The sequence below is a fragment of the Chanodichthys erythropterus genome, chromosome 21 (genome assembly GCF_024489055.1).
Source record: "Chanodichthys erythropterus isolate Z2021 chromosome 21, ASM2448905v1, whole genome shotgun sequence".
NCBI lineage: Eukaryota > Metazoa > Chordata > Actinopteri > Cypriniformes > Xenocyprididae > Chanodichthys > Chanodichthys erythropterus.
The window spans coordinates 21599768-21613687 of record NC_090241.1 but is presented as its reverse complement, the minus strand read 5'-3'; the positions used below and the strand labels follow the sequence as shown (position 1 = coordinate 21613687).

At 38.7% G+C, this 13920-nt stretch overlaps 1 protein-coding gene across 1 annotated transcript; it reads left to right on the top strand.

The window, feature by feature from the left end:
* Window positions 1-5466: 5466 nt before the first annotated feature.
* On the top strand, window positions 5467-9474 carry mafaa (MAF bZIP transcription factor Aa). Its single transcript, XM_067373635.1, has one exon. The coding sequence runs from the start codon at window positions 6176-6178 to the stop codon at window positions 7127-7129; it is 954 nt and encodes a 317-aa protein (XP_067229736.1). The 5' UTR covers window positions 5467-6175; the 3' UTR covers window positions 7130-9474.
* Window positions 9475-13920: the final 4446 nt, after the last annotated feature.

Below are 13920 nucleotides of genomic sequence, written 5' to 3'. Positions count from 1 at the left end.
TAGGCCACAACTTTTTTTAAAACCCTAAAATAACCATTAAAATGTCAATTTTAACAACTTTACAGTTCAAATAATAGGTTTTAATACAAAAGTTAATTTAATGATTTTATTAAATATGCTTCACATTTCTGCTTTTAAATTCTTCTGGCCCCATTCTCTTCCATTGTAAGTGCCTTACCGCAAGCTCAATTTTTACTTTTTTATTATTATTATTATTATTTTAAATAAAACAAATGACAGTACTTTTTCCCCAATAAAACATCCATTAAAGTTCCTAAAATAACTGGATGATTTTTTTTTTTTTTTTTTTTTGACAATATTATGAAGGCTATAACCTTCATTCAGAAATATTTGACTGCTTTGAATAAATTACCACAGAACTCAAGAACTTCAGAGTTTGTAAAGTAAATTCACAACCTGTAGATCCCAAACGATAGGTTGCTTTAACTTAATACTTTTGTACAGGAGGGTGTCTGGGATCTGTATTCATGAAGCTCTTTAACTATGGTCCCATACCAGTTTCTGTTATCTGCATAGGAAGAGAAAGAGAAATTCATGGAGCAATCACTCTTTCTTTTCTCACCCTCCCCTTCCCTCTCGTTCCCTCGCTCTGACGGCGGGGATGTAAGTGCCTTAGACAGATGTCTGCTGCCGCTTGTCTCAAAGCTCAACACGAGCTGCTGAGCTCGGCAAACTCTAATTAAGATCAATATTTCAATTTTTAGTAAAAGCGCATGTGAAAGAGAACGAGGAAAGCGAGAGAGAAAGAAGGAAAACACATTCACATTTTTTCGAGGACAATCTCACTTGAATGAGAAAAAGGAAAGAATGAAAGGTCAAGTGTAATTTTTCTCTACCTCAATAGATCGCCTATAGGCATAAAAAAGACAAACTTGTTACAGCTCAGCAAAGAGTCCAGCCCATCAATAAAGATCATACTTTCACTGCAAGCAGTTAGTCATTAGTATAACTGTCCTCTGTCCTTTTTTCATACTGCTCTTTTTCTCCCATCTTCCTGTTTGGGGTTTATTTCTGTTTACTTTTTGCCATTTTTTTTTTTCTTCTTCCATTGCTAGAGCTCCTGGTTTTAGTATTTTTTGGGTGGAGGTTTACTTGAAGGAATCCATCAAATCTGAGATCCATCAAATCTCTTTAAAGTCACCACGAAATCAAAATGGGCAATTATTTAGTTTTTTGTTTTGTTTGGAATATTGCAGGATTTATTATAAATGATTTATCTGTGCACATCATTTATTTTTAATGTGTTCTTGTAACCTTTAATCAAAATATCTTCCTCCCTCTTGCAACGACGTCTCTGATGACATGTTTACTGGTACAAGGGCAGGACAACCTGTCACTCACATGACATCACAGCAATAGCAAACCACAATGATCCAATCAATTCCTGAAGAACAAAGTCAAGTCCTCCCCTACATTTTTTGCTTGTTCAAGAAGCTGTTTCACTCAGATATACATCACTGTGGGGAAGATAAGAGTTTCGCAACTTCCATTTCATGCCTACTTCAACACTTAAAGGTGCTAAAGAGGATGTTTTTTTTTATACATTTTTGCAATATTACTTTAAACTGTCTTTACTAACTGATAAAACACTATTTATTAGGTGCACTGAAAGGAATAATATTAATATACATCATCTGTGCACGAGGTAGGGCCTTAAAATCACGTAAACGATTGGCTCTCTGGCTTGTCAATCACTGCCATGACGTTCCTTGTGAGAGACGAGCGCGTCTGCGCGCTCCAGTAACTTTCCACACTCCACAGGCGCCGCATGCAATGTTTTTGTCCGGAGACAGGAGTAACAACTGCAGATTATGAGTTACCTGCGGTGAGTCCGACATAATGAATCCACTAACACGACACAGCGAATGGCGGTGGTAAACACTCGTGTTCCAATACAAGTGTTTGAGTTTTGGGAGGCGTTCCTTCGAAGGAGGGGGGTTGTTCTTACGCATGCACTCATTTCCAAAACTCAGTCTTTGGTTTCTCAGTCGACAAAAAGATCCTCTTTAGCACCTTTAAAGGGATAGTTCACACAAAAATGAAAATTCTGTCATTATTTACTCACGTTCATCTTCAGAACACAAATGAAAACCTTTTAATGAAATATAAGAGCATTCTGTTCCTCCATAGACAGCTACACAATTGAAAATTTTTTGATGCTTCAAAAAGTTCATAAAAAGATTGTAAAACTAATCCATATGAATCGAGCGGTTTTATCCAAAAATGAAGAGACTCAATCGCTTTTTATAATGAACAGATTTAATTTAGGCTTTTACTCGCATATAAACTTTGATCAGTGTAAACATAAACAGAAGCTCAACTGAATATGAAGCGTGAGAACAAACCTCTTAGGGAAGATCAAACGAGCTGCGTAACACAAGAATGAACCTCACTGGTTCTCGCAAGTGTCAAGCAAACATGCTTGAGCTTCCGTTTACCACAACTGACGTGTGAGTCGATGAATGTTTATATGTGAATATAAACCTAAATTAAATCCTTTCATCATATAAATCGATCGTGTCTCTTCAGAAAATTTTGACTAAACTGCTCAATTCATATGGATTAGTTTTACAATCTCTTTATGAACTTTTTGAAGCCTCAATTGTCAGTTGCGTAGCTGTCTATGGAGGGACAGAAATATTTCATCAAAAAGATCTTCATTTGTGTTCAGAAGATGAACAAAAGTCTTACGGCTTTGAAACGACATGAGGGTGAGTAATTAATGACAGAATTTTCATTTTTGGGTGAACTAACCCTTTAACATGCTCTTCTCCATCCTCTTGCTCTTTTTAACTCACTTTTTTTTGCTGAGAACTTCAGAGAAGTTTGTATACTTGTTAGTTTGAATGTAGTCAAACGATTACTGCTGAGTCTTTGAATGGGCATTTGTGAGATTTTGAGGCCTAAAAAAACTCCTTTCCAAACCTGCTTCCGATAACCCCCTACTCCACCTCGCACCTCTCAACTATTTTGGCTAAAGACGGGTTAACCGGACAAATCCGTCTCAGTCATTTTCACACATATCTAGTCAAAACCCCCCTTCTCTCTTTCAAACTATCATACTCTCTTTCTCCTTGGACGTGCTGATGTCCATTTTGCTTAAATCGGTAGAACTGCACCAGCAGCTAACTCCCAATATGCAAAGGCACAATGAAAGCCCTGACTTCAAAATTTATGTCTCAAGCCCTCGGCCACATCCACACCCACCCACCTCCGCTCACTTGAATGGACGATGGCAGATCTTCTTAAATGTGGCATTTTCAAAGCGGACTGCTTAGCTTGGACTTTGGGGTCCACTCATGCTTATTTGATAAAACCCCTATAATGACTTAGCGCACCTTCAACTTCAAATACCTTGATATGATTTGTCCCGTCCTCTTAGGCTTTTTCCCCCCTTTTCTTTTTTCCCCTCCGTTGGCAGATTTGAGCCTCAAGCGTGTCTGTATTTCACTCATTGGCACCTGGAAAGAAAGTCTTAACATGTTACATAAAGTTAGGAAAGGTCTCAGATGTAGTAAGAAGTAGCCTAAGTTATGCAGAAGATTTCTTATTGATTTATATATTTATATATATATATATATATATGTATATATAGACAGCCCTTTTCCGCTGAATTGACATAACTGATTATAATAAATACAAATACATAAATAATTAATTTAATTAAAATTAAAAAACATAAATTAAGAAGTCACACAAGTGAATTCTGGGTTTGACAGTTTAAGGCTTTTCACTGTAAATTATTTAAGATAATTTTGTTCTTTTTAGCTTTGAAAATGGTGCATTTAACTGTCCTATTTTACTGAAGTAATAAAAATGTAAGATTAGATCTATTACAGTTTTCAGTATTAAGCGAACTTACTGTTTACCAGTTAACAGGTTTTTTACTGTAACATTTTTACAATCTTTTACAGTTAAAATGTTTTTTTTTTTACTGAACACTGCATCTGACTGTACAGACCTGTCAAACATAGTTATCTCTCCTTATTATGTTTTTTCTGACTTTCTCACTTTAAACAATGCACTACGATAGTATTTCAAACATTTCTATATTGGTCTATATTCCTTGATATACTTGCGCTAAACTAAGGATCTGGCCTCGCATAGGGCGTTAGACTGACCCTCATCTTTGGGTACTTCCTTCAGCGCGAGACTGGCTCCTCTGATTAAGACATATGCTGTGGTGATGAAGGCGCGCGCTGCGTGGGGCTTAATTATTTGTCGATCCGCGCAGATGAGTCGAGATGCAATTAGAGGTTAATTGCGAAAGAAATCCGGAGCGTGGCTGGCACTGGTGAGGCGGATCATAATTAACTCACCCGCACAAATTGCGCATTTTTCCCTATCCGGGGGAAATGTGGATTGATTTTATTGCTGGATCACGCGTTATTGAGTTCATCACCGCCTATAGGTCATAAGCTGGGAGGAAAGTTGCGTGTGTGTTATCCTATCAGATCAATACACTGAATGACTGTTCACGGGGTTACGGAACATCGAGGAAATATGCAGTTTAATACATAATTATCTAATCAATTTAACTTTAAACGGTCTGTCAAAACACACTAGGGATTCTTTAAATAAATGTCGTGATATCACTCCTGGATTCTGAACGAGGTCGCTTTTGATACATTAGTAAATAGCCTAAATAACTTAATAAATAAATAATTGGTAATAAATAGCCTAATTGTTGTGAAAGGAAATATGATGTATTAGTTTCATATAGGCCTACTCTTAATTTCTGTTTAACGAAGCACATTTACATTCTTTAAAATGAGAAAATAACTTAGCAAGAGTTAAATGTTCATGATTTTCCTTCCTAACATATCTATTAATTTTGCTCTAATTGTAGGAGAATTAACCTATTGCTCCTAATACACTCGTTAGTTTTGAAGTGAAAATGTGAACTATTTAAATCAATGTAGGCTAAATATATTTCATAATTTATTTAGCCTATATTAAAATTATTTTTGTCAAAATTCATTTTTAAAATTCGAATTGGTCATATATATTTTACAATGTACAATCCGTTTCATAAATGAGTTTTGTAAGTAATCTCTAAAGCATTTGCGTTGCATATAACGTCTTAGAAGTGTTTGCTCTTTTCTAAATAAACATTTTCTAAGTAAGACAAGCTGGGCTATTGCCTTTCCTCGCGCTCACCTTCCACGTGCGGTTGCAGGGGAGGCGTCGCTAGGGGGCGGGAAGAACACCTGTTTAGGCGCCCTGTCAGCTGCTGCGCTTTCGCCTCAGCTGCCACATAGAGGCGTTGCATGTCTACTGCTAGGCTACGCCTCCTCCCATTGGTCCGTTCCTTTCTCTGGGTGGGACGTTCAGATGGGCCATCTTTATAAAGTGGTACATTGCCCCTTCAGTGCTTCAGTGATACTGCGTGCCAGCGGTGGACAACAGTGCAAAAAAAAAAAAAAAAAAAGCTCAAGCCGTAAACTGTGACAGCAGTCCATATAGCCTAACTTTAAAACTGACAGCGGAAGGAGGTGAATTGAGTAGCCAGAATTCAATATTATTTGTCGGTCTGCGCTGGAACGTCCCACAAGAGGAACTTACTGAGATTTGTCACACACATTGTTGCGGTCCGCGTTTGCTGGTGACTGTGTAAAAAGCTACTGCAGCAGCAGCATCATTCCTTTGGACTTCGAGGTAAAGTCTGACGTTTTCTGAACTTGACGCGCGCGTGTTGTGTGACGGACTTTTCTCGACATGTGAGGAAAGTTTTCGCTTTCTTCCCATGAAAGCTTAAACTTTGTGGCCTCCAGTTAGAGGGAACTTAAAACACGGAGGTGAAGAAGGATATTTGAAGTCTCTGATACTAAAAGGACGATTTCTCTGCTTTACCTCAGTGAAGCGAGGACGAGTCAGGTTGGTGGTTTTGAATTCACGAGTCTCAAGTTTCTGCCGCCCTGGCCAGTGATATTAACGCGTGAATTTGACCTGGGATAAGTTGTCAACAAGAGGCAAACTGGCTAGTGTAAGCGTACATTTACATGCATGGGCATACGCGTATCTATAAATAGAAGCTCGTGCCTATGTATTAAACCCTGGCCACTCATCTCCATCATTCACCTTCGTCATAATCCCAGTGAAACCCACGTGTGTCGCTTTGGCTGTTAGGGTAGGTGTCGTCGCATGGACTGACATGGCCACCGATCTCGCCATGAGCGCAGATTTGCCCAACAGCCCTCTGGCTATTGAATATGTCAACGACTTCGACCTTATGAAGTTTGAGGTCAAGAAAGAGCCCCCGGAGGCCGACCGCTATTGCCACCGCCTGCCCCCGGGCTCGCTGTCCTCCACCCCTATCAGCACGCCCTGCTCCTCGGTGCCTTCCTCGCCCAGCTTCTGTGCCCCCAGTCCCGGGTCTCAGCCTGGGCAGAACCTAGTAAATGGCGTCAACAGCAACAACAGTGGCAACAACAACAACACCCAAGGCTCCTCGGGCAAGCCGCAGCTGGACGATCTCTACTGGATTCCCAACTATCAGCATCACATAAGTCCAGAGGCCCTCAACCTGACGCCCGAGGACGCGGTGGAAGCACTCATCGGTAACGCGCACCACCACCATCACCACCACCAGCCCTACGAGGGATTCCGCGGTCAGCAGTACGTCGGAGAAGACCTCTCGGCGGCCACGAACGGTCACCACCACCCGGTGCACCACCACCACCATCATCACCACGGCCACCACGCGCACGCGCGCCTCGAGGACCGCTTCTCGGACGAGCAGCTGGTGAGCATGACAGTGCGCGAGCTTAACCGGCAACTGAGAGGCTTCAGCAAAGAAGAGGTGATCCGTCTCAAGCAGAAACGGCGAACCCTGAAGAACCGCGGCTACGCGCAGTCGTGCCGCTACAAGCGCGTGCAGCAGCGTCACATGCTTGAAAGCGAAAAGTGCACGCTCCAGAGCCAGGTGGAGCAACTCAAGCAAGACGTGGCGCGTCTCATGAAAGAGCGGGACCTGTACAAGGAGAAGTATGAGAAGCTCGCGAGCCGAACCTTTAACGGCGGCGGCGGCGGCAACGGAGGCGGCAACACTCGGGACCCGTCCAACGGCACTCACGGCAAAACCACTTCCACGGAATTCTTCATGTGAGAGTGATTCTTGTTAAAGACTTTTTCCCACACCAACGTATTCGTTTTTTAAACCTTAATTTTTTTATGATTTTCAGTGTGAATCTTATTTGCAGTTCTTATCTTAAATACTCAATGTCTATTTTAGAACATACACTCTTGAAAATAAAGGTTTTACAGTCTGATGCCATAGGGGAACCTTTTTTAAATTCCACAAATACATATTGTATCCTCGAGGACTTTAGAGAAACATCTAGGCTATGTCCTGGTGCATTAAAGAACCCAGAATGTCCAAAACTTTTTCTTCTCCAAAGAACTACTCACTTTTACAGCCAAAATGGTTATTGATAAGAAGGCCTTTGCTGAACTTAGTGCTGAAAAGAAACACTGAAGAACCTTTATTTTTAAGAGTGTAGCCCAACATTACAGCGTTACACTCATTAGTTGTGTATTACTGCACCATAAAAGTCTTAAGGTTAGTGTAATGTTAGGATTATCTTCCACAGATACTGCACGGACCCTTCTACTTCATAAAACCTCCGATCTAAACATGGGATCAGGCATATCCTCCAAAGACCCATCAGTTTTGGATTCTGTAAATTCGTATTTGTTTGTTTCTTTCTTTTTTAGTAATAGGCTATCTGCAAAGTCCGAGATGTTAGAGACATACAGCCGCATCTTTAATTGTTTTTCTTGTCTTAACGGATTGACGAGTCTTAATGGCGATGAGAAAATACTGGAAACGAAACTTCAGCTTGTGAAGAAACTTGGGAAGGAACAATAATAATATTTAAACACTTATAAGCAAGAAAGGGAGATAGCAATACATCCTTGACTTTTCTCAGTCATGAACTGAGGTTGAGGGGGCTTGTGAACTTTGAGGGCCCTCAAGCATTGCTCAAGTCTGCATTACCCCACTAATCCTGCATGCGGGACATGTATGGTACTCCAAATGCGCCAGGTCCTTTCTCTCTTTTCCCCATACAGCACTTGGATGAAAAGCATGGCCCTAACCACTCTCTCTTCTCTCATTTTTTCTTTTTTCTTTTTTTCTCCGTTTCTTCTGCTCGACACAAACAGTGTGAAGGCGTTCCTGCGAAATCACACGAAATCAGTCCTTACATTTTTTTCCCTATTGTTCAAAAGTACAGAATAAGAACAAAGAAACAAAAAAACCCGAACTGAGCCAGAGTTATTTATTCCCACTTGTACATATGTAGAGGTCGATTGGTGTTAATTTAACTTTCTTTTTAAAGTCCTTTTTGCTTGATTATTTAAAACGTCTTAATACGATGTTTGTATGTAGTAGCATGCAAATGACAAAGTTATTCTCATTCTATTGAATATGTACAATTTCAAAGGAAGCCTACTGCACTACGATTCAAAGAATTGGGGTTTATATAACATTTCTTTTCCTCTGTGTTAATCAAATTGCTGTTATGGTGGACATAGTCGATCTAAAGTGCATATAAACACAAGGACTTTAATTGCTGCTAATATTCTATGCACCAAATTCGAAAGCAATTAACAGAAGCTCTGATTATGTGAATTTTGTACTTCAAAATAAATGAAGGTATGTAGAAAATTGGTTAGACATGGATATTACACAAAAATAATAAGATCATCTCTTGAAAGTTTTTTTTTCTTCTTTTCTTTTCATTAATGACCGGGGTGATAAACGACATAAAACTGTCAACTTCAAATATACGACAACCGTCGTTAATAAGGCTAGAAGGGTTGTTTTAACTTTTTATGACATATTAAAAAACTGTAGTATATACTGTATAAAGCAGTTGCCTATTGTTTTGCATTGCAACATTGTGATGATAATAGGCTTCATACTCAAACTACAGGTAGATGTCGCAAGACTAAATGCGGATATAATTCAACAATAACAGAGAGACTTGTGTGCAAACTTGGCTAAAAGTAAACGTGCGCATTTGATTGACCATTTGAGGTTAAAGTATAGCCCATCTTGTTTCGGCTAAAGGAAAAATTTGCGAAAGTTGATTAGGCTATCTAATGCACGTAAATTATCCGTTTTCAAATTCTCTCCGACCTGTGTATGCTTAGTTTTCTAACAAATCTATCTGCCAGACTCCAAAAATAATGTGTTCAAGTATGCTTCTCTACCTGGGTTAGTATGCTTGATATTCTCACCTAAAAACCACTGTTATTAACATTGATATATTTTTTTTTTTTTTTCCGATAAATTATGAATTATGATGCAGTTCGTTATGAAGCAATCTCTCTGTCTATTGGTCTAATTTGAGGCACAGCGGCTTGAGGTTACATAACCACATGTGCTGTCCTGTGTGCTGTCTTATGTAAACAAATAAATATTAAAATGGAAAAAAAAAAACTGTACATAGCCTATAATTTCTATATATTTATCGAAAATATAAATGTCCTTACGTGTCAGTAAGTCCAAACCAAAATGTTTCGAAATGGAATGTTGTTCAGAATCTTGTTTTCATAATGTTTAATAAAAACTTCTGTCAAATGCTTCAGCCTGTTTCCCACTTACTCAACAAGTGTCTTTTCAAAGCTAAAATATGTGATCTATATGAGTGTTATACGAAAACTAACATTCAGTTTCCTAATTATATGTATTAGGTTTAAATGTCAGGTAAAGTAATAATAATAATAATGCACGAAATAACGAAAAAAGACATATAAAAGTCCGTGCCTCATAGCAAATAAGGCATGTTGAAAAGTACCATTTCAAATGTTCAACATTGTTATGTTTACGATTTTAAAAAAAAATGCATTCATTTCAATCATTTATTATAATTCTATGAAGTGCTAATACTTATTAGGTGAATGATGGAGATGAGTGGCCAGGGTTTAATACATAGGCACTTATAAAAAATATTTTATTCGCGTAATGAACACAAGTATACAAATGCTTACAACGTGACATTCGTTTATAACATTAAAACGTTTACACAAAATGTTTAAATAGATATTTAAAAGATGGAAGGTGAACAAACGAGCGAATCGTCAATTAATATTGTTATTATTATTATTATTATTGATCACAAACGTCTCACAGTTGGAACAGTAAGAAGAAATTCATTTTGAGTGGCACTAAATGTTCATCTTTTAATCAAGGTTAATTAAAAGTTTTTGTTGTATAAGTCGCGATCACTTTTTTAGTTCACAAGAGTAATTTTATTAAGGCGTATTACATTTTCATAATGGCAAACATTATATTATATTATTTTTGTAGGCTGTAGCCTATTCGTTTGGACCGCGATTTACCTTCTAAATACTCGACAAAGTATTCTGATCACAGACAAATTGTGGTAAACCAAATACTTATTAATGTATATTATTATATCAGAATGAATAGCTTGTTAATAGCAAACACTCTAAACAACAAGACTGTACAAGATTACTTTGACGCGCATAATTAACGTGAGAGTCTACATCTTCTAATTTCGATTTTCCCTATGCTTCTCACATGTGTAAAGATAAAAACAGCCTTTCGATGGCTGAACTTTGATTTTTGTTTAAGTGTTCTGACCTCTGCACCTGTTGTTGTATCAAACAAGTTTACACCCAAATGTTTCACTTAACCTCATTGTTTTTTTGTTTTTTTTATCACAGTTTGTGTGTCAACAGAGGTTCAGATGTGATCAGATTCAATACATGTGTGTATGGACAAGATCTTTATATTGTTAATATTGGTTCTTTTTTTTTTTCTTACATCACATGCATTACACAACACTGTGCCCATCACACATGTAGGCTGTCTGCTCTCCCCTCTTTTAAAGAATTGATTCACACTGATGAAAAGAGCAAAGCAAATGCTTAAAATTTGAGGGGGGAACATGTTTAATTCGTTGTTCATATTTTAATGCTTTGTTCAATATTTTGTATGAATACTGCAACATATTCATTGGCATTTTAAAACCTAGTGGAAGTTCATTAATTATGTTTCAGTGTTTACTTGCTCTCAATCATGCCTGCCTGCCACTTATGAGCTATTTTGACCAGCATATTAAGATGAATGGAAATCCCAAATGTTCTAAATTTTTTACACGGTGCTGTAACCAAAATGTCAGTATAACTCTCTCTCAGAGTTGCTCTGACCATTGATGCGCTTTTCCTGTTCTCTGTGCAGTGTCATTTTTACAATAATTTGTCCTTTGTAATACAGTCTGAATAATCCATCAGCTGAAGGTTATTTTAGAAATAATGAAACCTGTATTCTTTGAATGGTGTACGACTTGGTTGGTCTAGTCCGTTTGATGCAGTTTAGTGAATTTAAAGTAAACCAAGGGGGAAACACAGTGGTCGGCATCTCTCTCTGTGAATTCACCATCCCGATTGTGCTTTTTTATGTGCATTTTGTATGTCTGTTAGACAGACAAAATGTAGCAGATCTATCAAAGAAAGCTAACAGGTTCTCCCAAATCATACAGGAATAGTTTGTCTCGAATTTCAGCTGATTGATTAAGAGAAAAGCATCACATTTATTTTCTTTACTTTTTAATTACCTTTTTTTCCCCCCTATAATGTGTAAATAACTGTGGATGCAGTTTTATATGCAGTATATGAATACAGAAGAGTGTCTTTTTTCCCTCAAGCATCCAGAATTCAACCAGTCTCAACAAAGCTATTTACAGTTAGAGACACCTGACTCTTTTATATCTTTCTTTTTGTTGACCAGCCCAGGGGGAGCATTTTTGTTTGCCACTGTCTTTTTGTGCAGGCATTGGTACTGAATAACTGACACTGATTTCTTTTTACTTTTCACTATTAAGAGCAGAAGACGGGAGGGCCTGCGTATCTTTCTCAAACAGAAATTCAGCCTGGCTGACACACACTGAGTTGCTAAACATGACATTCGTCATGTTTCCATGTTATCCACACAACAGGCCACGTTTGGTTAGAGCAAGAGGTGGCCATTGAGATGCTGTCTGTCCTTGTTCAGTTAGGCAGCGTCCCAGACTGAAGCTCAATCTCAGCATGCTCTCAAACCCATCCCCCACTCTTCTTCCTGACTTCCTCTCATTTCTGCTGTGTCAGAGGAGACAATGTGTGTGACAGCCATCACTTCATCCCGACCATGTGCCTGACTGACACATACACTGTTTTTGTTTTAATAGCAGATGTGTATTTATTTGAATTTATTTATTATAATCCCATAATGCACACGTGAATTTGAACAGTGTGAATGATGACGATGCCTATTTTTTGTTTCTTTAATATATGCTTTTGTTGTTGTTGTTTCTCAGCTACAGTGCGTTCAAGATGAATGTATTGTACTAAAAGGCACACATTTGATCTTGCACGATAGTAGCCGTAGGCCAAGGTGCATTTGATGAGAGCGGCGAGAAGAGATGGAGGCAAGTAGGAAGAGAGAGTGAGAGGAAGAGGTAGTGAGTTCTTTGGCGTCTAGGCTGCATTGCCGATGAGATTCCCCTGTAGTCAGCGTCTCTATGGCTCAGCTTACAAGAGAGGCAGACGCACATTCTCTCTCACACACAATGTGCACTTCACACACTCATGAGGGCACTTTGGAGATGTGTGCATTGTGTGTAGCCTACACTTGAGTAAACCACATTATATATGTGGGCCTACTGATTATCTGAAAGAATATAGTAGCTATAAGAATCAAACAAGCAATCTATATGTCATCATACAAAATATACTGGTTGTCAAAAAGAAACAAAATTAACAATTGGATTCATAATGGTTGCAATAAAAAGCCTCCCCTCTAGAGGTCTGTACGCCGGCCACGTTTATTGGACGTGTTTGAAATCATAGACACAAAATGTCGCAACCCCTTAAAATAAATTGACAGCTTGATGAATCGCCTATGAAGCTCTATTAACGCTTAGCAGGTATTAATAATTATTTAGAACGCTCTCAGGATTGAATTAGTGACCCAGGGCGCGCACCGTGCGCGATCCCCAAACGCCGACAAACTCATTACTGCGGAACGGCTTTCTCCACACAGCGAGCGGAGCCACGGCGCAGCACCGACCCGCTGAAAAAAAGCAATTTACAGATGGTGAGTGAGCGACCCTTCGCCGCTGCACAACCGGCTGTCACACACACACAAACGCGCGCGCATGCACGCACTCGCGCGCTGACACGCTGTGTGCTGAATAGACAAAGCGAAAAAACATGCTATCACAGGGAGAAAATCTGCAACGCAAGCGATTTTTCCCACAGTTTTTCGAGCACCCGAAAATAAACAAATAAACAAACAAACAGACAAACAAATGGCTCCTAATGTTGAACCGTGCCTGATTATGAAAACGCAGCGATGAAATGCCAGAAGATTTGAATTTTTCAGACTTTCCCACTCTGCCAATTACTGTGTGGAAAGAGCTCCTGTCAGTCATGTCTCACCTTGACAGCCTACAGCTAAACAGTGTGCACGTGGAACTCCCTCTGGCTTTGAGTGAGGTGAATATTGGGGCCATGCAGGAAAAAATAAAACAAGACTTTTAAAGGCAGTTTTAATATTATTTTTTCTCTTGTGAGGCACCAGGAAATATATTGCCTCTGAATGTGTCATTTCATGATGATGATGATAATAATAATAATAATAGTTTAGCATCTGCAGAATTATATTTCTCTATAAATGCTAAATAACAATAAACTGTAAACTTGAGGTGTTGCCCGTAAGATGCTTAAATTCAGGAAATGGTTTGAGAAGTAACAGTGGTGCTCATCTGGGGGTTGTGGGCTCAAATCCCATAGACAGCAGGGTATACACTATATTCAATACATAAATTAAAATTGTAAACTATAAACGTATAGATTGTAGAGTCTTTTTCATTAGCCCTTATT

Excerpts from the sequence above, each read along its gene's own strand:
- mafaa (XM_067373635.1), top strand. The coding sequence starts at position 6,176 with ATGGCCACCGATCTCGCCATGAGCGCAGATTTGCCCAACAGCCCTCTG.